The sequence below is a fragment of the Oryzias latipes genome, chromosome 7, assembly GCF_053564925.1.
Source record: "Oryzias latipes strain Hd-rR chromosome 7, Olatipes_Hd-rR_3.1".
Taxonomy (NCBI): domain Eukaryota; kingdom Metazoa; phylum Chordata; class Actinopteri; order Beloniformes; family Adrianichthyidae; genus Oryzias; species Oryzias latipes.
The window spans coordinates 18,827,501-18,846,921 of NC_136243.1; the positions used below are offsets into that span (position 1 = coordinate 18,827,501).

The 19,421-nt window shown below is 36.8% G+C and overlaps 1 protein-coding gene across 6 annotated transcripts in view; it reads left to right on the forward strand.

The window, feature by feature from the left end:
• Window positions 1–18,433, forward strand: part of fgd (faciogenital dysplasia) — a 60,801-nt gene extending 42,368 nt beyond the window's left edge. For all 6 annotated transcript variants that reach the window (XM_023956696.2, XM_023956697.2, XM_078949836.1 and 3 more), the window contains exons 5-19: window positions 1,514–1,603; window positions 4,775–4,911; window positions 5,900–6,056; window positions 6,675–6,813; window positions 8,909–8,967; window positions 9,381–9,527; window positions 9,618–9,710; window positions 9,824–9,903; window positions 10,714–10,744; window positions 11,445–11,549; window positions 11,946–11,999; window positions 14,145–14,246; window positions 14,353–14,475; window positions 15,184–15,324; window positions 17,053–18,433. In XM_023956696.2, coding sequence (XP_023812464.1) covers window positions 1,514–1,603; window positions 4,775–4,911; window positions 5,900–6,056; window positions 6,675–6,813; window positions 8,909–8,967; window positions 9,381–9,527; window positions 9,618–9,710; window positions 9,824–9,903; window positions 10,714–10,744; window positions 11,445–11,549; window positions 11,946–11,999; window positions 14,145–14,246; window positions 14,353–14,475; window positions 15,184–15,324; window positions 17,053–17,298 — 1,704 coding nt within the window. In that variant the 3' untranslated portion in view covers window positions 17,299–18,433. The remainder of the gene's footprint in view (window positions 1–1,513; window positions 1,604–4,774; window positions 4,912–5,899; window positions 6,057–6,674; window positions 6,814–8,908; window positions 8,968–9,380; window positions 9,528–9,617; window positions 9,711–9,823; window positions 9,904–10,713; window positions 10,745–11,444; window positions 11,550–11,945; window positions 12,000–14,144; window positions 14,247–14,352; window positions 14,476–15,183; window positions 15,325–17,052) is intronic.
• Window positions 18,434–19,421: the final 988 nt, after the last annotated feature.

Genomic DNA, 19,421 nt, shown 5'->3' on the forward strand with positions numbered 1-19,421 from the left:
AATTTTGAAACAAAAAGCTGATACGGTTCACTCCAAAAAAAAAATGTTTTTGATTTATGCTCAGGCTTGAGCAAAAGTTAAGGTAAGCCTAACATATGGTTGAGTGTTTATTCAAACAGCTTGTTTAAACCTGCATTGTTTGCAATAGAAAATCATTCCCTCATGCCAATGAATATTGAGATCTTATCGGTGCCATGGTTCTGGTTTGTAATTCAAAATATTTTTTATGCAACCTTGTCCTCAGTTAAAGTAAACAAAAGATGAAAAACATCTCTTTCTTTACTATTCAATGGCATCTCATACAAGTTTTGGTTGAAGAATCACCCTCATGGTATCAGCTGTACATGCAGCTCATGCTTAAATATAAACCAATTGACAGGGTTTATTCAAGTTGGACCCTTTCCAGTCTTGTTTTATTGTTTTTCCTCTTTGCTTTGAATACAAAATTGGCAGTTTTAAAACTCTTTTGGTTATAATTGCCACATTATCTCAAAATAAATCATTTTTGTATTCAGGCCTCTTGTTGTTTATGGGTCCTTAAGCAGCTGAACTGTTTGACAGCTTTTTGAAAAACTGCTCCTCTGGTGCATTTTATTCAATTTCAAGTTTACACATCACATTTTAGAAAAACAATATGCTGCTTGTTAATGTCTTGTGTGGGATGTTGAGATAAAAATACAGTATTATTATACTGTATATTATCATTATTATTTCATAGGATATTTGGTTGTTTTGCTTTACTTTTGCTCAATATTTTATGTGAGCAATAGAATGATGTTTTATTCATAAAATTCATTTTTTTTACACAATGCAAAATGTGTCCACGTGCAACCTTTACTGTTTGATTGCACAAGGGTTTATGTGCACCAAATACTGTGTGATGACAAGTGAAGCACCTACAGTATTGACACCTGCAGGAATGGAACATCCATCCATCCATCCATCCATCCATCCATTTTCTCAACCTGCTGAATCGATTTCAGGGTCACGGGCTTGTTGGAGGTTTTACCAACGACTGTTGGGCAAAGGCGGGGTACTCTGAACAAGTCACTAGCCTGTTCCAGAGCCACACAACCACATGCACTTTCACACACTCACATTCTCACCTAGAGGCAATTTAGAAACCTCAATTAACTTATGAAGCATGTTTTCAGACTTCGGGGTGAAGCCGGAGTGCCTGGAGAAAACCCTGGCATACACAGGGAGAACATGCAAACTTCATACAGAAAGGTTCCAGCTGGAATTTGAACCAGGGCCTTCTCGCTGTGTGACATGAGTGCTAACCACTTAACCACTGCGCAGCCTTGGAATGAGACATGACTCTTTTTTCTTTTAAACAAATTCTGTTTGTTTTTTTTCTAATCCAAACTTTGAATTGTCAGTTGGCATTTTTCTACAGTTTTGCAGACTGAAAATGTATTTTACTCTTTACAAATGCATGTGACATAACTAAACTAAACTTTTTTTTAGGGGTCTGCCATAAATAACATTACACTTCTCTGTTTCCTCTCAGTGCTCAGAGGCTCAGAAGCTGCTGAACATCGCCAAAGAGCTCCTCCACACTGAGGAGGCGTATGTGAAAAGACTCAACCTCCTTGATCAGGTAACGCCTATACTATAGTGTGCATTTGTTTGTGACCCAGAGGAGTGGCTTTGCTGTGTTCAGATAAATATGTATCTCAAATCTGACTCATTCAAACTTTTAACTGCCATCCACCCTAAAACAGTCATCAGTTCCTGTGTTGCTTAAAGCAACAAAAGGCACAGTCAATTGAAAACTGACGAAGCTGCAGTGTTTTTGTGCGTAAGTGTCATGACTTCTGCATCTCAGTGGATTCTAGATTTTGCACCCAAAGATGTACTTGTGGTCTCTGAGGTGGAATTAAACTTAGAACATTGTTCTTGTGCAACAGTTTAGTGCTGTTTTGTTTTTGACTTTATATTTTTGCTGAATTTTACCGAGTTTTTTTGGGAAATTTTACCAAAAGTTGCCCTTATGAATAACACAATGCAGATTTGGATAATTTGTAGATTTTTTTTAGCATTACTTATAGACTTACTCCTTCAAAGTACTTTACTGGTTTTTATAAGCCCTGTAAACAGCATATAGTTTTATTAATGTTCCCCTGCAGCATCTTTGTGCCCCCTTTTGTTTGTAATGTGGACTCATTGCCCGTGGTTGTGCTTTCTTTCTCTTGGCCTGGTTTTTGTGGTTCAGAACAAAAACAGCTGCCCTATCACAGAGCAGCTCTGGTTTGTTTGTCACTGAGGGCAAAGAACCCCAAGAAGTGACTTCCTGTTTTTGTCTTGCTACCATCACAGTTGTTTCCGTGATTACAAGAGAGCCCATATTTAATTGTTACCAATGAGAAAGGGAAAGTGGAAGGAGGTGATGGCTGGATGAAAACAGGAATGTCTCATTTGTAATTATAAAGAGGCTCCTGCTGTCAGGAATTTCTTCCACGACCGCTCCGAGTTATTATAAAGTACCTATCTCGGAAATGAGACACAGCCTGTAATAATGATCATGTAGTTCTTCAAGTCAAAGTTTCTTGATTCACAGAAAAAAAAACTTAGACTCACAGACATAAATTTCTCATCATGTTACGATGACTTTTCCTCTTCTTGAGGGAATAATTAGGATTATATCAATGTTTTTTTATTTTTATTATTATTATTATTATTATTTCTAAAGTGACTGACAGCTAAACCAAAAACATGTCCATAACCTTTATGTCAGTGTTTTTCAACCTTTTTTGAGCCAAGGCACACTTTAACCTTGACAAAAGTCCGGCGGCACACCAGCATCCAAAAAAAAAGAAGCAGAAACTCATAGTCTGTATTGATCGACGCCCCCCCCCCCCCCCCCCCCCGCAATCTCACGTGCATTTTGTGATTTTGTGATAATTGTAGCAGAAAAAGCAGGAAGTTGCAGCTGTTTTTTCTAAAAGATGAAATAAAAGTTAAGTTAGAACATTTAAAAACTGTTTGATGTGTGACCGTTGTGGTTTTAAGATGTTTATCAAGGACGACTTATTGTGCGCTGAGGCGCTGTCCCTTTAACCCAATGCATTATGGGAGATGTAGTGTGAAAACTGCAGCAAAAAGGCAGAAAGACTAGAGTCTCTGAGCTTCATGGTTTTGTTCACTTGTTCCACGGTCTGATACCGGATTCTGTGGAAAGCTACACCGCTAAAGACGAGCTTTAGCTGGTATTTTTGTTAGAACTGAGCGACTTTTTGAGCTAAATTGGAACAAGGAAGTGAAGACTTGAACCACTTCTGATTGGTCAGACTGATGACGTGTGATTAAGCCTTCAAGAATGATTGGCGGAGACAGTTAAAGGGGCGGGACTTTTCTGCAAACAGCTTTGGTTGCAGCTAAATCGCGGTACCATCATTCTTATCAAAATGTCTTTAATAGAATTAAATAAACACATTATATTCCTAACTACTCAGTGTTTTATCAGGGCCTGTTTGGGTGAACAAAGAGCTGATTTCCTGGAAATGGAAAATGTTGTTAGAGCAGTTAATGAGGGCAATTTCCCACGGCACACTTGACCATCTCTCAAGGCACATTAGTGTGCCGCGGCACACTGGTTGAAAAACACTGCTTTATGTTATGCTGTTCCAAGTGAATATATAATTTGCTGATTGATTTAATTTTGTTTATGGCCTAATTACTTTGAACCAAATTCCAAATAGAATTTTCTTTTTTTCTCCAATCTACTTAACTTCACTAAATACAGCAGAGTAAATAATACATACATTTTTTTCCAGTTTTCCCAAAAGGGCAAATGTTTATTTTCTTTCTTAACATTATATCAGAAGATCCTAAGAAAATACATTGGAATAGGTTTATTTTTACTCAAAAAAATGTCTTTTGCTTGTTTGAACATCATCCTTTACCCCTGAGTCAATGTCCCTTTTTAGGACAAGATCACAGTATATTTAGGACATCAAGACGCTATGTATATTTTTTTTACCAAACTGTCTTTCAATATTTAAAGAACATGCACCCAGGTTGAAGGTTCTTCCTCCTTGTGACGGGAATTAAAAACAGAGAAAATAGAGCTGCAAATTTCGTTCAACCACTCATTGGAATAAGTTATTTTGATTCAAAGAAAACAAATTAATTTCAATGTCCTAACATTGGTTTGGTGAGTTTTTTCACACAACCAATTGAATTGAATTAAATGAAAACATGTGGCATGATTAATTTGGGTCATTATATATATACGTTTTAAATACATCATACAAAAAATGAACAAAACAGGGGACCAGTAAACTCAAATATGGAAACTTGAAGAAAATTGCCATGTTAACCTGACTTAATTTATTTTGCTTGTATCATTTTTATGTATTTCAATAAAGTTAACCAATGAAAGATTGGTTTACTTAACCAAAAGGTACACTCAAATGGAGTAATGATTCAGTCTTAGCGGATTAGATGACCAAGCTGAATAAAACAGAAATGAAGCAAAAGCTTTAGTTCCTGCTAAGGATCATGAGGAAATGCTGTCCGTCAAGTTATCCTTAGTCTTTTGAGCATTTACTCAAATAATGTGACTTTTTTGGATGTATGTATAGAAGAAAGAAAACAGTCAGTAAATTTAAACCATAAAGTCATGTCTTTTCCAAGCATATTTCTTTATTAAGTAATTTAAATGTGTCATTTTTGAGTCAGAAGAACAATAACCAGCGTTATTGCTTTGCTACACAATGACACATAGGTTTAATTCTTTTGCATCATTCTGTATGCATTTCCTCTGCAGGTATTTTGCACTAAGCTCACAGAGGCTGGAATCCCTCAGGAAGTCATTACAGGGATCTTCTCCAACATCTCTTCTATCTACTGTTTCCACGATAAGTTCCTGCTCCCGGAGCTCAAGACTCGGATAACTGGAGAATGGTGAGAAGAAAAAACTTCAGTAGGTTCTTAAAACGGGCGTGCACTGTTTACCCTTACAGGCTATAGTTTCTTGAAAACTTTGATTTGGGTTTAAATGAACTTTTAACAATATTCCCTTCTATATTTAGATATGTTTGCAGTCTACCGTATTTTTTGGACCATAAGTCGCACTTTTGTGAGAAATGTGTTTAACGAAATACGGAACCAAGAATGAATATTTCATCTTGAAGGGCAGATTCATGCAGCTTCATGAAACATAGGAGGAATCTAGTATAGTGCAACATATGAACAATTGTTCATGTAACCATAGCATAAAGAACATGTTAACAAGTCAACTAAACTCATTATATCACTTTAAATCATCAAATCTATTGAATTTTACGTTGTCCCTAGCTGTATCCCAATTCCCACCATAATCCTTAACTACTAAAAAAACTATCTAGAGCCCTGGATTTTAAACGCAATTAGGACACCATCCAAAATGATGCTGAACCAAAAACACATAAACGCACAAATGGAACCTTTTAAACCAAAGATTTGTGTCAGAAATTTTAGCTGGGTCTTCTAGGTTAGTTGCCATGTTGAAGACATTTTCAGTTTATCTAGTTAAGAAGGTTTTTACAGGGTTGCACATTTTTCGTCTGTCGGTAAGACATTTTTCTACTGTGTGTGATCATCCACTTTTTTTTTAAAGATTATATATATATATATATATATATATATATATATATATATATATATATGCAGCTTATTTATTAAAGATATTGATATTGGTGGAGTGGAAATAAAAAAAAGTTTTTCTTCACTCAACCCCCTTTTTGAGCTTAAAAAATAATGTGTGTGAAAACAAAAGCAAAGAAAAAGTGCATTAACGACATACAAGTGTGGAAATGTCTGTGTGTTTGTGTGTGTGTGTGTGTAGGATTGTTTTCAAGTAAGGAGCAGTAATGTGATAAGCATCTTGTCTGTGCTGGTGTTTTTGCCGTAGGGACTCAAACCCTCGCATTGGAGACATCCTCCAGAAACTGGCGCCGTTCATGAAGATGTACGGTGAATATGTGAAAAACTTTGACCGAGCCATGGACCTGGTGAACACCTGGACGCAGAGATCTTCACAGTTCAAGAGCGTCGTTCAGAACATCCAGGTTTGTGGTGGTGCTTGTGTTTTTTCAAACTTGAAATCGGGGACATTATTTCATAACTTTAGGCACAAAGAATGGATTTTTTATTCCTAATGTCTGTCACTAGTGGAAAAAAGCACAGTATTTCGCATTTATGCAAAACGAAGGAGCGAAAGCACTTTGCTAGAAACGATTATTGATCATGTATTTTTAAAAGAAGTTACAAAAAAAAGCAAAGGTGATAAAATACAATAAGGAGTCAGTGTATTCGTGTACTGAAAGGTTTGTTAAATAAGCATCTTGTTGCCCATCCCAGCCCCAGCTTAGTGCTCAGCTCATATTTGCATTTTGTTTTCTGAGAAACTTTGCTATCTAATAATCATAAATGGTTAGTTAGTGATATGAATATGAATTCATTTAAGTCCTAAAATATCAAAACGTTTAGCATTGTACTGCTGTTTGACTTTATTCAATTTATTTCTGTTTTTTTTTTATATCTTTTTTCAGAATTCAACAGAATAACATTACGCAGTGCATTTTACATTGTTGGGAATTGTAATCATAGTAAAAAGATGTGCTGTGATTTGTGAAGGTTTTGAAGTGTGTCTTTTAATAAAAGCATGTTTGCGTTTGGACCAACAGAAACAAGATGTTTGTGGGAACCTGACATTGCAGCACCACATGCTGGAGCCAGTCCAGCGCATTCCTCGTTACGAGCTGCTGCTCAAAGACTACCTGAAAAAGCTGCCGAGTGATGCTCCTGACCAAAAGGATGCAGCAAGTAAGTGACTTTACACCCACTGCTCTGACATGACAAAGTCATACACCAAAGCACAAGTAAACATTGTTTTTCTTCTATTGTTTTTTAGATAAAAAGGACTAAACTGAATGTTTTGCAGCATTTTAAAAAGAAATCATTAGGTTCATATGATCTCAAATTCCTCTTGGGGCCTACCTAAATTTTTTTTTTTCACAACACTTCTGCTCACACATTCCTGCTCAAAAGCAGTGTTGCTTTCCACTGCCTGGATGTCTATTCTGTTTAAAGTGTGGGTGACATGGCCTATTTTAATAAGCCAAAATATAGTAAATAGTTTCTATTTCATGTTGCGATTGTTTTTAATATTTTTCGAAAAAGAATAAATAGCGAAAAACGCAATATAAACAACGAGGACGGCCGCCGGCTTCACGCATTCCGCCGAATTCGCGCCGCCCTGTTTGTGACGTAACGAAAGGAAGACAAGGCAGACAACATGGCTAGCACCGATAGCGAAGCACAGAGTGATGCTACCGTCTCTATTAGCGATTTATCATCAGATGAACAGAAAGATGAAGAGGAAAGTTGCGGAGATTATCATGATGATGAGTCACTTTTGCAACCGTATCGATTCGAACCCTTTTGCGAAAGTGAGGAGGATATAGCAGAAAGTAGTAGGTCTAGTGATCATGCCGATCATGACGATAGCCAGCATGAAGATTCGGCTAGACTCCAGTAAGTCTAAAAAATGTATAAAATTAAATTACTCCACTTACCCTAAAATATACTCAAAATGTCCCCTTTTGGCCTAATCTAAACAAAGGTAAACACTGGTTTTCAACCCAATTTACAAAATAAATGTCACAAAATAAAAGTTTCCCAGATGGTACTACTCTTTAGTTAACAAAGTCACTGTATACCATTAACAACTGTGGAACATTAACAGTTTTACCCGTTTGAACCCGTTTGAAACCTTTTCTCGTGCGCGCGCGCGCGCTCACACACACACAGTTCAGTTTACTCACGGTACCGGCACCTCAAAAGCAAAAGAAAAAAAACGTTGCAGGCCTGTTGCTTCTCTTGCAAAACATTGAGTGCGTTGAAATACTCCAGTTGGATCCAAGGACAACAGAAAACACGACTACTTCGCCTCAATGTGATCCATCGTGATGCACACTAGCTTAGCAGCCTCCGCTCCCGACTCCAGCGCCGTCCTCTCCGACCCAGAAAACGGCTCGCTCGCTTCCAGCTCACCCGCCTTTCCTCGACTCAGAAGCCAAGATCCTCCTCCCAACTCTCCGTTCAAAATTCTTCGTTTGTGTCCCGGTTTTTGTCCCTTCGAAAACGCAGACTTCTCTCCTGCAGATCTGGAGGGAAAAATCCTTCGCCGTCCACCTTCTTGAACTTTCCCCTTTTCAGCAGCGTTTCTTGTTTGGGAATTTTATACACAGATACACTTTCAGTAGATGTATTGCTACATCCAGCTGCCACACAACGACTTGGCATGTTGATGATTAACAGATTTAAACACGAGAGAAACGAAGACTACCGGTTTTGTTTACATGCTGTCCGAAGCGGAACTGCGAAAATCAACGCCTTTCATGACGTCACAGGTCATATCGGGTTCACTTCCAGCCTGCGCTCTAGCGGCAGATCCAAATCTCTGATTCCTTCGAAAGATGTCTATTATTCATATGCTTCGGATTTTTTTCGACGCGAACTATTGGTATCAATAGAATCAGCGTTTAAAGGGCTTTTTTATTTGACAAAGTTGTTCAAAGCATGGCATCCACACTTTAAGGTTTATGATTAATACAGCTTGCTCAGAGCTCACAGGCATCTGTGTTACACTCCCCAATGTCATTTCTGTGCAGATGGGGCAGTTCATATTTACAATTTCTATGTTAAAGCATTGACCTTTGGTAATTCTGTGCTATAAAACACTCTTGACCATAAATGTATTATCTATAAACATCAAATAATATTATTTTCCTGTGTTTTCTTGTAAATAAAAGGGATTTACATAAATGTGCCGTGTAACTTTCTGATAATCTAATCAGTTTGTGTTCTCATTAACTCTGGTCTGCTTGCCCATCTCATTTACCTGTTTATATTACAGAGGCACTGGAGCTGATCTCAACTGCAGCCAACCATTCCAACGCAGCCATCAGGAAAATGGTGGGCTCAGCATAAACTACCAGAGATTTATTTAATGTGTTTAACTTGTTTGTAGCTTTTTAACTCCTTAGGATCGTTCGTTTTGAGCTTCACAAAATCAATGTTACTCAAAGACATTCTGAAGTCAGCTGTCTTTTAGTCAGCAACGTTACGTCAAAAGAGGCAGGAAGTTACTGTTTCCTGCTTCTAGTGCCATGGCTCAGTCTCTTTAACACCCATCCTCCTCATCACCTTCATCTGTCAGATTATGCTAGCTTGTCTTTATTCATCACGAAGTGGTGCTAATACGTAATTAACAAGGAAATCTAAGAAAAATGTAATCTACTTTGAGACTTTTATAGAAGACATCCAACTTTAACTTGAACATTTTCTTTTAATACCTTTATTCGTCATTCTTCGTTGTTGTTTTCCAGGAGAAAATGCACAAGCTGTTGGAGGTTTATGAAAGGCTTGGAGGAGAGGAAGATATAGTCAATCCAGCCAATGAGCTCATCAAAGAAGGGCACATCAAGAAGATGTCGGCAAAAAACGGGACGGCACAGGATCGATATCTCTACCTGGTGAGAGCACTGTGAAATTAGCTAAATGTGTCAAAAATTGAGGGAAATGTATGCACTTTCACTTTACGTGTTTCTATTCTTTTGTTTTAGTTCAACAATATGGTGCTATACTGCGTCCCTAAGCTCAGACTGATGGGGCAGAAGTTTAGTGTCAGAGAGAGGATTGACATTGCTGGCATGGAGGTACGACTCTGCTTCCCAACCTCTTATAACTTATCTGTTGTTTCTATTTTTTTTTAACCTTTTTTATTATTTCTAATGAGTAAAAGCTTCCATTTGTTTCTTCTTGGTCTCAGGTTCAAGAGAATGTGAAGCAAAACCTTCCCCACACATTTGCCATCATTGGTAAACAGCGTTCACTGGAGCTTCAGGCCAGGTAACACCAGGGCAAAACGTAAAAACTCAAGTTCACCTGCTCTAAAACAAAGCATAAATACTTCCATCATTTACCTTTTTATAGAAATAAAGTGTGTTTATCAAATAAAAGCTGTCAAATAATACCAAAATAAAGAGACACAATTCAACCGATAGTTGTTTGACACATCTGTTTCATAATTTTATAATCAAAACAAACTTTATTTATAAAGCACTGTTCATTCTAAAGTAAGTGCTTTACAGAATAAAAACATCTTTCAAACTTAAAAAGCTAAAGAAAAACAGACGTTTGCATTAAAAAAAAGAATAAAACACAATGCCTCAGACCCCTCCGAACCCCACATAACCAACATAATGAGACTTAAAATGATATTTGAGTAACACAAGTAATAGAAATTAAGATAATATTGTGGCTTGGTTTCTAAGTGAGAAAATTATGTCAAACACAATATAAAATGTTTTGGGGGGTTTTGTGTTTTACAGGACTTTACAGTTGCGCAAATCATGGTTTTCTTTTAGCTCAAACTGCTAACTTTGAGGCAGTCTAGCTTTACTCAATATGTAGTTGCTAGCAAATAAACAAGTGGAATATGTTGTATTTCTCCTTATTTAACTTAAATGTTTCCTAGCATCCCTTTCCCTTCAGTATTGTGAGCCAGCTTTTTTATTTATAGCCAACTACTGCATGCATCTGACCTCTGAAAATGAAATGAATAGAAAATAACAATGCTGCCGATTTCATGTTGGCCACATCAGACTGCTGGTTTGTATTTTTGCGAGTAAATGTTTTCATGTTTTATTTACTCTCCAGGACAGCGGAGGAGAAAGAAGATTGGATACAGGCAAGATTTCCCAGTAGCATACACACAAACATGGCTGAGCGCACAACCCGGATCTAAACTGCTCTGTGAACTTTGCTTTGGGCTCAATTATATACACTTTAAATATACATTTGATTTATTTATGTTATTTAAATGTTTCAAAGTAAGAGAATAAAGATAATGAATTACATTAAAAGGATAAATTTTAAAGAGTATTTCCAAATGAACAATATGACTAAAGTCTATATTCAGAACTACATAATAGAAAATATAATATGTTACTAATTATTTTCAGATAACATTTTGAAAACTATTCTAAAAATAACTTTATAAATTCTACAACTCTACCAGGCAGTGAAGAAAGTAACAAAGAAGGTAGTTTGCACTTATCTGCACTTTTATTTATTTTAAATATAAAGTCACTCACCAATGCTTAATTATTTTTTTTATTATCAATCAAAGCTGTGTAAAACACTTTGCAGACTTGACAATTAAACAAAGTGAACTCGGGTGGATTTGCACAGGAATCAACAGAGGGATCTTCCTGAAACTTGGGAAAGGCAAACATGCTTTTATGACACAATAATACTTTGTTTCTTGGACAGACCACTGAAATAAGTGCAGCTAAAGACCATTCGACACATGAAACACTTACGTTTCTCTGTGCCCAGATGCTGCTTTGACTTTTGACTGTCTTTTCTCCGTTTCCTCTGGCTTTCAGGTGATCATAGCCACAATCGAACGGCACAAACAGAACAGCGAAACCTTCAATAAAGCTTTCATCAGCTCTTTCTCCCGCGATGACGACCATGTGCCAGACTCACCGGTCAGTCCCCACTCTCGCTCCACTGACCAGACACCAATGCAGTGCAGGGAATTATGGGAGAACACACTTAGACCAAACAACACTGTCAAAGTCTTTCTGACTAGCTTTCCATCTATGGATGTATGGCTTGATATAGACAAAATAGTTACAGAAAGAAGCTCTTCTTTTTTCCATGAGTGTCTTCTCCTTGAGCTCTCCTATAACCTTATAGGGAAAGTCGAGGTTTACACAAAACTGTCATGGATCTGCTCTGACCCACTTTGGGCTTGCCTGAGCTGGAACCCCAGCCAAACATTGAAAGAAGTCAGGATCAGCTTTGCAGAGTCCAGATTGACACCTAGTGGTGAAGGTACACAACTGCAAGATGTAGCTAAATGACTTGTTTGTTCTTCTTAGGGCGTATGGTTCAACTCATCCATCGACTCAGATGGAGAAAGACTGCATGAAAGGGTAAGATGCAGTCACACAGAAATTACAATTAATACTAACGATAAGCTAAAGTTTGGTCTCATCGTTAAAAAAATATAAGATTTTTGTAAAGTTGTGCAATAACTGGTGTCACAACAAAAATATTTTTTGTATTTCATATTCAGTTGAAATAAGTTATCATATTTCTGAGTTTTATTGAATCATGTTTTTTATTAACAGACACACAGCAATTGGTTTATCACAAGCTGAATGCTCCCTCCTCTCTTTAGCTCAGGATATGATGAAGGGAATGATTTTTATAAAAATTTTGCATTATTGACATTTTACTTTTTTTTTGTTGATTTCTCTAATTTCCTAAATAAGCTCCAACCCAAGTTTAGCTTTTTGGGATACTGTTTTATGTATATGCACAAATCAAATAGTAACTTGATTTGTGCATTATGCAAAGAGTCTGCATTTTCTTTTGAAATGAAATTTTCAGAATTGTTTTCAGCTCCTGGAATTCATTAACTTCAACAAGCATTAGTACCTGAGGGCCTAAAAATTACAGTCTTATGATGTTATTATTAAAATTTTCTTTTCAGCATTTTCTGAATAATTTTATTTGTTACCTACTGAATTTGATGGCAGGTTTTAAAGAAACTTTTTTGACTGTTACACAAAGTGGATCATCTTTATTTATCCTGTCTGTATTTATTTATTTTTTTTTTCATTTTGTTGCTTGTTTTATGTGAAACATTTCTAACTATTCGTGAAGGTATTTTGTGTTTTATAGATTTTTAATTACTAGTTGCAATCAAATATACACCTTTATCAAAAAGTAGTCTATTTAAGTATACTACAAGTATGCTTGATATAAAGGTGAGGCAATATACTTGAAGTTTACTTTTTATATGCCATCTAAATATTGTCAAATTAAAATTTTTCAAATTACTGAGGACATTTTCAGTTAGTATACTTCCTAAAGTAAATTTACATGGTTTATAGTATACTTGCTATACTTATTCTCAAGTATGCTTGATAAAATAGACTTCAAGTGTACTATTTTTTGCTAAAGTTCTGACTGCTCAGCTCAGATTTCCTAAAACTAACATTACAGAATACATGGTTTTATGCTGAAATCAGAATAAATCTATGTTTTTTTGTTTTTGTTTTTGAGACAATGATTTTCAATGGGAGCATTTAGCACCACATTCAAGAATGTAAAGCCAAAAATTCAATTTTGTTACTAATCAATGCTTGAGCGAGACATTTTAACCTCCATCCTCATAGAAATACATTCATTTTATATGCCTTTTGTAATCATTTAGAAAAATGTTGAACGATTGGACTGGCATTTAAAGATTTACTTTCCAAAAGCTTTACTTTTTGGATGCAAATGCAAATTTGTGGAAGAAATGCATTAAAAAAGATGATTATTTTTACAGTTCTTTCTTTTTGCCACAAATGTGTTCAAAGTGACAACTTTAGCAAAGGGAAGCAGGCCTAAAAGAGCATAGAACATTACATGGGAAGTAAGTTTCTGACAGTTATTAAAGCTGCACGGCAAAAAAAACATTCACTAGATCAAGAAAAAAAATAGTGAGAATTACAAATGTTGAGAAGTGATTCTTCTTTCACTGCCTCACAAATTAGTCAGAAACTGTTGCTGGCCTGATTCCTGTCTGTGGTGAAAGAGACACATTTTTTAAAGCGTCACACGAAGGAACACTGTGATCTTTTCAAAGTAAAATAACACTCAATAAAGGCGGGCTTCCTAAAAACTATGAAAAGAATTTATAACCTCACAAAGATAGTTACATTTAAAATATTTGAGAAATAGAGTGATTATGGTGCTTACCACATAAGACAATTGTATTTTCCTTTAAATCATGCCAGCTATTTGATCTCTTTCTCCACATCTGCTTTAAGTTATCTTGTTGGTGGAAACATGTCATTTTGAGCGCTCCAATATTGGATTATTTATTTTTAATTCACTTGTGCTTCAGTGTCAAAAGCTTAAAAGAAGATATTATTTATTTTTGTGTATTTTTGCTTTCGTGGTCATTAACAGAAATTATAAAAAGAATGCAAATACTCTGATTTATTTGACACCCACTTCTTCTGCTTCACATGTGACTTAACCTAAAAAAAACTGACAAACCTACTGTTTTTTTTTATTTACAGAAAACCTCAAAGAAAAAAGAGAAAGAAAAACAAACGTGCAAAGGCTGCAATGAGAGCTTTAATTTCACCAAGCGAAAGCACCACTGCAAAACGTGTGGAGCGGTAAGCACAAATGGAAAAAATTAAACGGTTATATAGACTTTTGAAGGAAAAATGATTATAATAGTTTTTTTTTTTTTCTTTTCCTCACTTCTGTGTCGATCCACAGGCCATCTGTGCAAAGTGTTCAAAGACTTCAGACAACAAAACAAGCAGAGTTTGTCCTGAGTGTTTCGAAGCCAGTCTAACAGTGGAGAATCACACTGACCAGAGAAGAAAAGCTGCACCAGAGGTACAACAAAAAGACATACTTTTTATAACAAGTTGTGCTTTTCTGTTCTTTATTAGTCAACACCAGCCGAATACCAGGACTGTCTCTGAACACCAGCATTCATGCGAATTCCACAATCCTTTTTTTTTTTTAATTCAGTTATAATTAAAATAATTAAAAACTTGCTATGCATTTTTGATGGGATTTATAAAGGGTTAAATAGATATCTAGACAGACGTATCACCGTCTTCAATGACTGATATGGTATTAAGATCTAAGGCTAAAGAGGAGAATCAATCTGCTGACATAACCGTCTGGCGGCTTCAAGTGTCTTTGTCTGTCTGACTGATGTGCAGTCTGCTCTACTTGCACAAATATTTAAAAAACTACAAAGCAATTTTTGGTAGACAGTAGCACACATAAAGTTCTGTTTTATTTTGTTTCTCTCACTATATCTCTTAGGCTCATGTGCGAGTTTCGCCACATGGGGGAGCTGTAGCTCCTATCAGATTTAGGCCAACAGGCAAAGGAGCTTAAACACCTGTGCATGTACTAATGTCCTTGTGTCCTACAGTGCTGTTATGTAATGGGGTGAAGGATGTAACACATGCATTTAGTTATCAGATTTAAATCCGTGAAATAAATCGCCTTTAAGTTGCTCACCTCAACACTGAAGTTCTCAATCTTGCAGGATCCCACTAATCAGCAGTCTCACTCTTTTGTGTTTAGAGACAGCCATCGCTAACAGCAGAAAACTGCTTGCTGAGTGGCTACCTGCAAGTGCAAGAGAAGGGGAAGAGCTGGACCAAGATGTGGGTGGCTGTGACTAAAACAGAACCACTGGTGCTGTACCTGCAAAGCAGTGCACAGGTAATAGTGCTCTGTCTGCACAACACTGTGATCATGCTAACAGTGCATGCTGGGAAAATCCTCAGACTGGTGACTGGTGAGGTTCTTGATTTGAGCTCCATAAAACATGACATATTTACACAAATTTGATCAAACAAGAAGTGTGGTTTTTTTTTCTATTCGTTGTTTCCACACTTTAGATATACATTCTGTCTGCTGGTTGTCACTTAGCACTGTATAGTGTTACTCGTAGACAAATCACAGACAGTGTGTGAGTCATATCTGTCCGATCCACCCTGTGTCACGTTGTACTCACTGTAGATATGGGCCAGGGGGATTTGGTTAACCTGAATCTGACCTCAGATGTAACTAACTGCTTCTCTTTTGTGTTAATGTGTTTTGTTTGCACTAAATAGATTAAATTATTTGTTCCATAGATACAACTGGATCAGGATGGACTTTTGTTATATATAAAGCTCTTTTGGATGATGTAGAGAAGCTTTGTTTTCACTCCACACCCCAGGACCCACTATCCCTGCCTAAATTCTCCTGCATTTTAATTGCTGTTTTTAGGCAGGGTCAGTTTTTAAGCAAAGTAACAAAAAATAAAATGACACATTCAGGATGGTATTGAAAACTGGAATAAAATGAAAAACATGTCATGAAAACTGACTATTTAAATAAGCATTTCTATATGAGCAAATAAGCATGCCTATTTGGATATTCCTATTTGATTTTATTCAATGCAAACAAAAATAGGCGCAAGTATTTCTTGTTCCAGTTATGTTGAATGCACACAATATATTAGTGACACACAGCTTTTCAGAGGATCAGCCAGCACATTAGAATGAATATAAAAGGGTTTTTGTTGCTGTTTCAGTTCTCCCTTGATACAGGATGAACATAACTGGTCATGTAAGAACAGAATTCCGATTTTTATTATTGTCGGGAGGTATTATCATTGCCATAAGCTAAGCTGCGCTTAGTATTTGTCCTGTGCTAAGCTTTTAGTTTTTATATAAAAAAAGGCTGGAAACCCTCATAAAATATACATATTTCATATTTTTTGTGGAATTCAAGTTATGTTCTGTTTTTACCCATGTGTCCAATAAATGTGATGGATTTTTTTTAAGTATTGTTGGAAAAAAATGACAAAAATGTAAATGGTACACTTTTTATAAATATTTGTATATGAAAAAAAGAGATGCAGCACTGAACCAAACAGCAAAGCTGGTGCAAAGCTGAGGTATGGATCAAATGATGGTTTAATAGCAGAACAGTCCCATGTGAGTTTCTGGGATGTTCATTTTCCTCAAACAAACTGGTTTTACTGTCACACAGTACCTTACCGCATCTCATGTGACAACATTCCACAGTTGTTGTTCAAGGTCATAGACTAGGGACGTCTGATGATCGTGTTTTCCACGCTGGAATTCCAGCATGGAGAATGTGAAGGCCTGTTAAAGCCTGCTAGGATTATTTTCTAAGAATGATATCCCAATCCCACTGCAGAAAGCTACCATTCCAAAGATTAGGATTAATGGGAGTTGGATGAGTATTTTCTGATTATACAGAAAAAGACGGGGGGGAGGGAACCACGCAGAGATTACTTTACCATGCTTGTGCAGTATATTTTTTCCAATGCTTTGTGGGACCCTATCAAAGTAATAATAATATTGTTTTATTTAATGCTAAAAAAATGCTTAATTGTGAGACATTTTACCTGATTTTCTTTTTTCTTTTCTCTAGGACCCCAAGGGGTCACGGGGAGTGCCTCTCCAAGGGTTAGAGGTGAGCCTGGTGCCATCAGGAACAAATGACAAGTCAGATATCAAGCACATGTTCCGGCTCAGTCACGCACAGCAAACCTTCCTTCTAAGTGCCCAAGATGCAGAACTTCAGACCAAGTGGGCGGACATCCTCTCCAAAGCTGCCCGTGGAGAAACCCCCACAGAGGCACAGAGCAGCCTGACTGAACACAGGAAGAGCCAGTAATGGCCGCCAGAGGTCCCGCCCGCTTCCCTGTCACCTGTGTATAGATCCCACGTTACTTGAATTCCTTTTACCTTGGCACTTTCCCCCTCCTACTATGAAAACAGGACTACTCCATCCTTACAATGCCACTTCAGTCTCGCCATCATAGCGGCACAGCTTTTTGTAGCCCGTTTGTCTAACGTCCAAAACCCCCACCATGCTGCCGCTTGTCTGAACATTTTCTCTTCTCAGTGTTTTGAAAAACTTTATTTGTAATAAAAGTGAAGAAAGTTCCAATAAGATGTTTTTTTAAAGATGAAGTCCTTGTACATTATTCTATAGTATTGTGAAGCATTAACTCTTTAATGTCCGATCTTTTCATTAGTGCAAAAACGTGAGGATGTATGTGTTTGAGTGTGAGTACCCTCCAACTTTTTTAAAGTAATGAATGTTAGTAAAAGAAGAGGCACCTCTGTGGTGTTTTCACTCCTGCTGGGGACACAGTGGTGGTTCAGACGGTGTTGTACAGTATGTATACTATAGTGTGATGTATGGAAATAGAAAAAAAGACATTTAACTTAAAAAAGAAAAAAAGACAAAGAAATGTGTACATTTGTGGCTGGCCACCTGATGCTTGCTAATATATCATCCTTTTTACCCACTGTGTTCTCTTTCTCATCCATGTATTGACACAAACCGCCTTCCCAACACTGATGTTGGAGTCTGAGATGTTTAATTTAAGTCTGATTCACCATATTTCTATTGCCACCGGTTATTCTCAATATCTATAGGTGTACACAAAGTAAATGAACCATCACTCTTCTTTCCCTTTGGTGATGTGACAGAAACTAAGTACTGTAAACGTCCTTCTGCCTTGTTTCCTCTTTTCTTCTTCTATCAGCATCAGCCTTTAAGCAGAAGTAGCAAATAAAGTTTGTCATATTGTGCATGTAAACTTCTTCATATTTATATACCCCACTACTGTATGAAAATTTCCCCCCCTGTCATTTTTATCCTGAAGAAGTTATACTTGTTGTACTGTAAGTGGGCAGCGTCACCACTGAGTGTTTTTACACATGCATTGTGCACAGTGGGGAAAACTGTCAATAACATCAATAAAACAAAAGGTGGCCCGTTTGGAGCCCATCTAAGAAGATCCTCCACTGTTGTGTATTTTATTCTCCAGAACACACCATCATTTATCTGTGATGAAAGATAAGAGCATGTGGATTGCAGATCAAACAAACGATTTTTGCCTTTGTTTGAATAAAGGATTTTTGCTTTACATGCTTGCATTCATTAAAGCCAAACCAAGGAAAAGCAACTAAATAATGAGGCTAAATATATTTTAACTAATTAAAACAGTAAAATAGAAAAACACCCTGTGATTACTGGTTTATTTTTTTTAGTCATGACTTTTGCAGTCACTTTTAACATGATTATGGGGCTTCTTCTTCATCTTCTTTGTGAAGAAGGAGACCAGCAGGATAAAAGTGAGGGATAAAAGATATGCTTTCTTTTCCCAATTTTTGATGTGCAAATGTAATTGAGTTTGAGAATTTGTTCAATAAAATTAAAAAATCTGTACATGATGATGCTTTGAAAAGACAGCATCATTAAAATCCAGCAACCATAAAGAAAACCTAGTAAATAAATGGGCTAAAGAAGACAGGTTTGCTGTCTCTTGCAAAAGCTGCCTGCTGTGCACAGCAGTATGGCCTGCTGTCACCATGATGACTTTGCTGAAACTCACTGTGCCTAAGCCACATGTGACAATCTTATCAACCTGCCAAACAAGTCGAAGTGAGCTGTGTGCAGCCTGCTGTTCTCATCTGCTGTGAACAGATATTGATTCCAGTAAGTCGAGTCTCTCGTTCAACATATGGAGGCTTTCATTGTAAATAAGATGCAAAAACTGAGCAATGGATCTGTTATATGAAGAATGTGAATAATGTGAACAGTGACAACTTCAATTTTTAACCAAAACAGGAAAAAATGAAGACAAAACAGTTGTTGCTGAAAAATGTAAATTACTATGATTACATCTCTCTGAAAAAAGACTGGGTGTGTGGAGCTCCATTTCTACATCTTGTTTCAATTCAGCTTCAGTCTCCTCCCTGCTTTGTTCTGATCTGTTCTGCTCT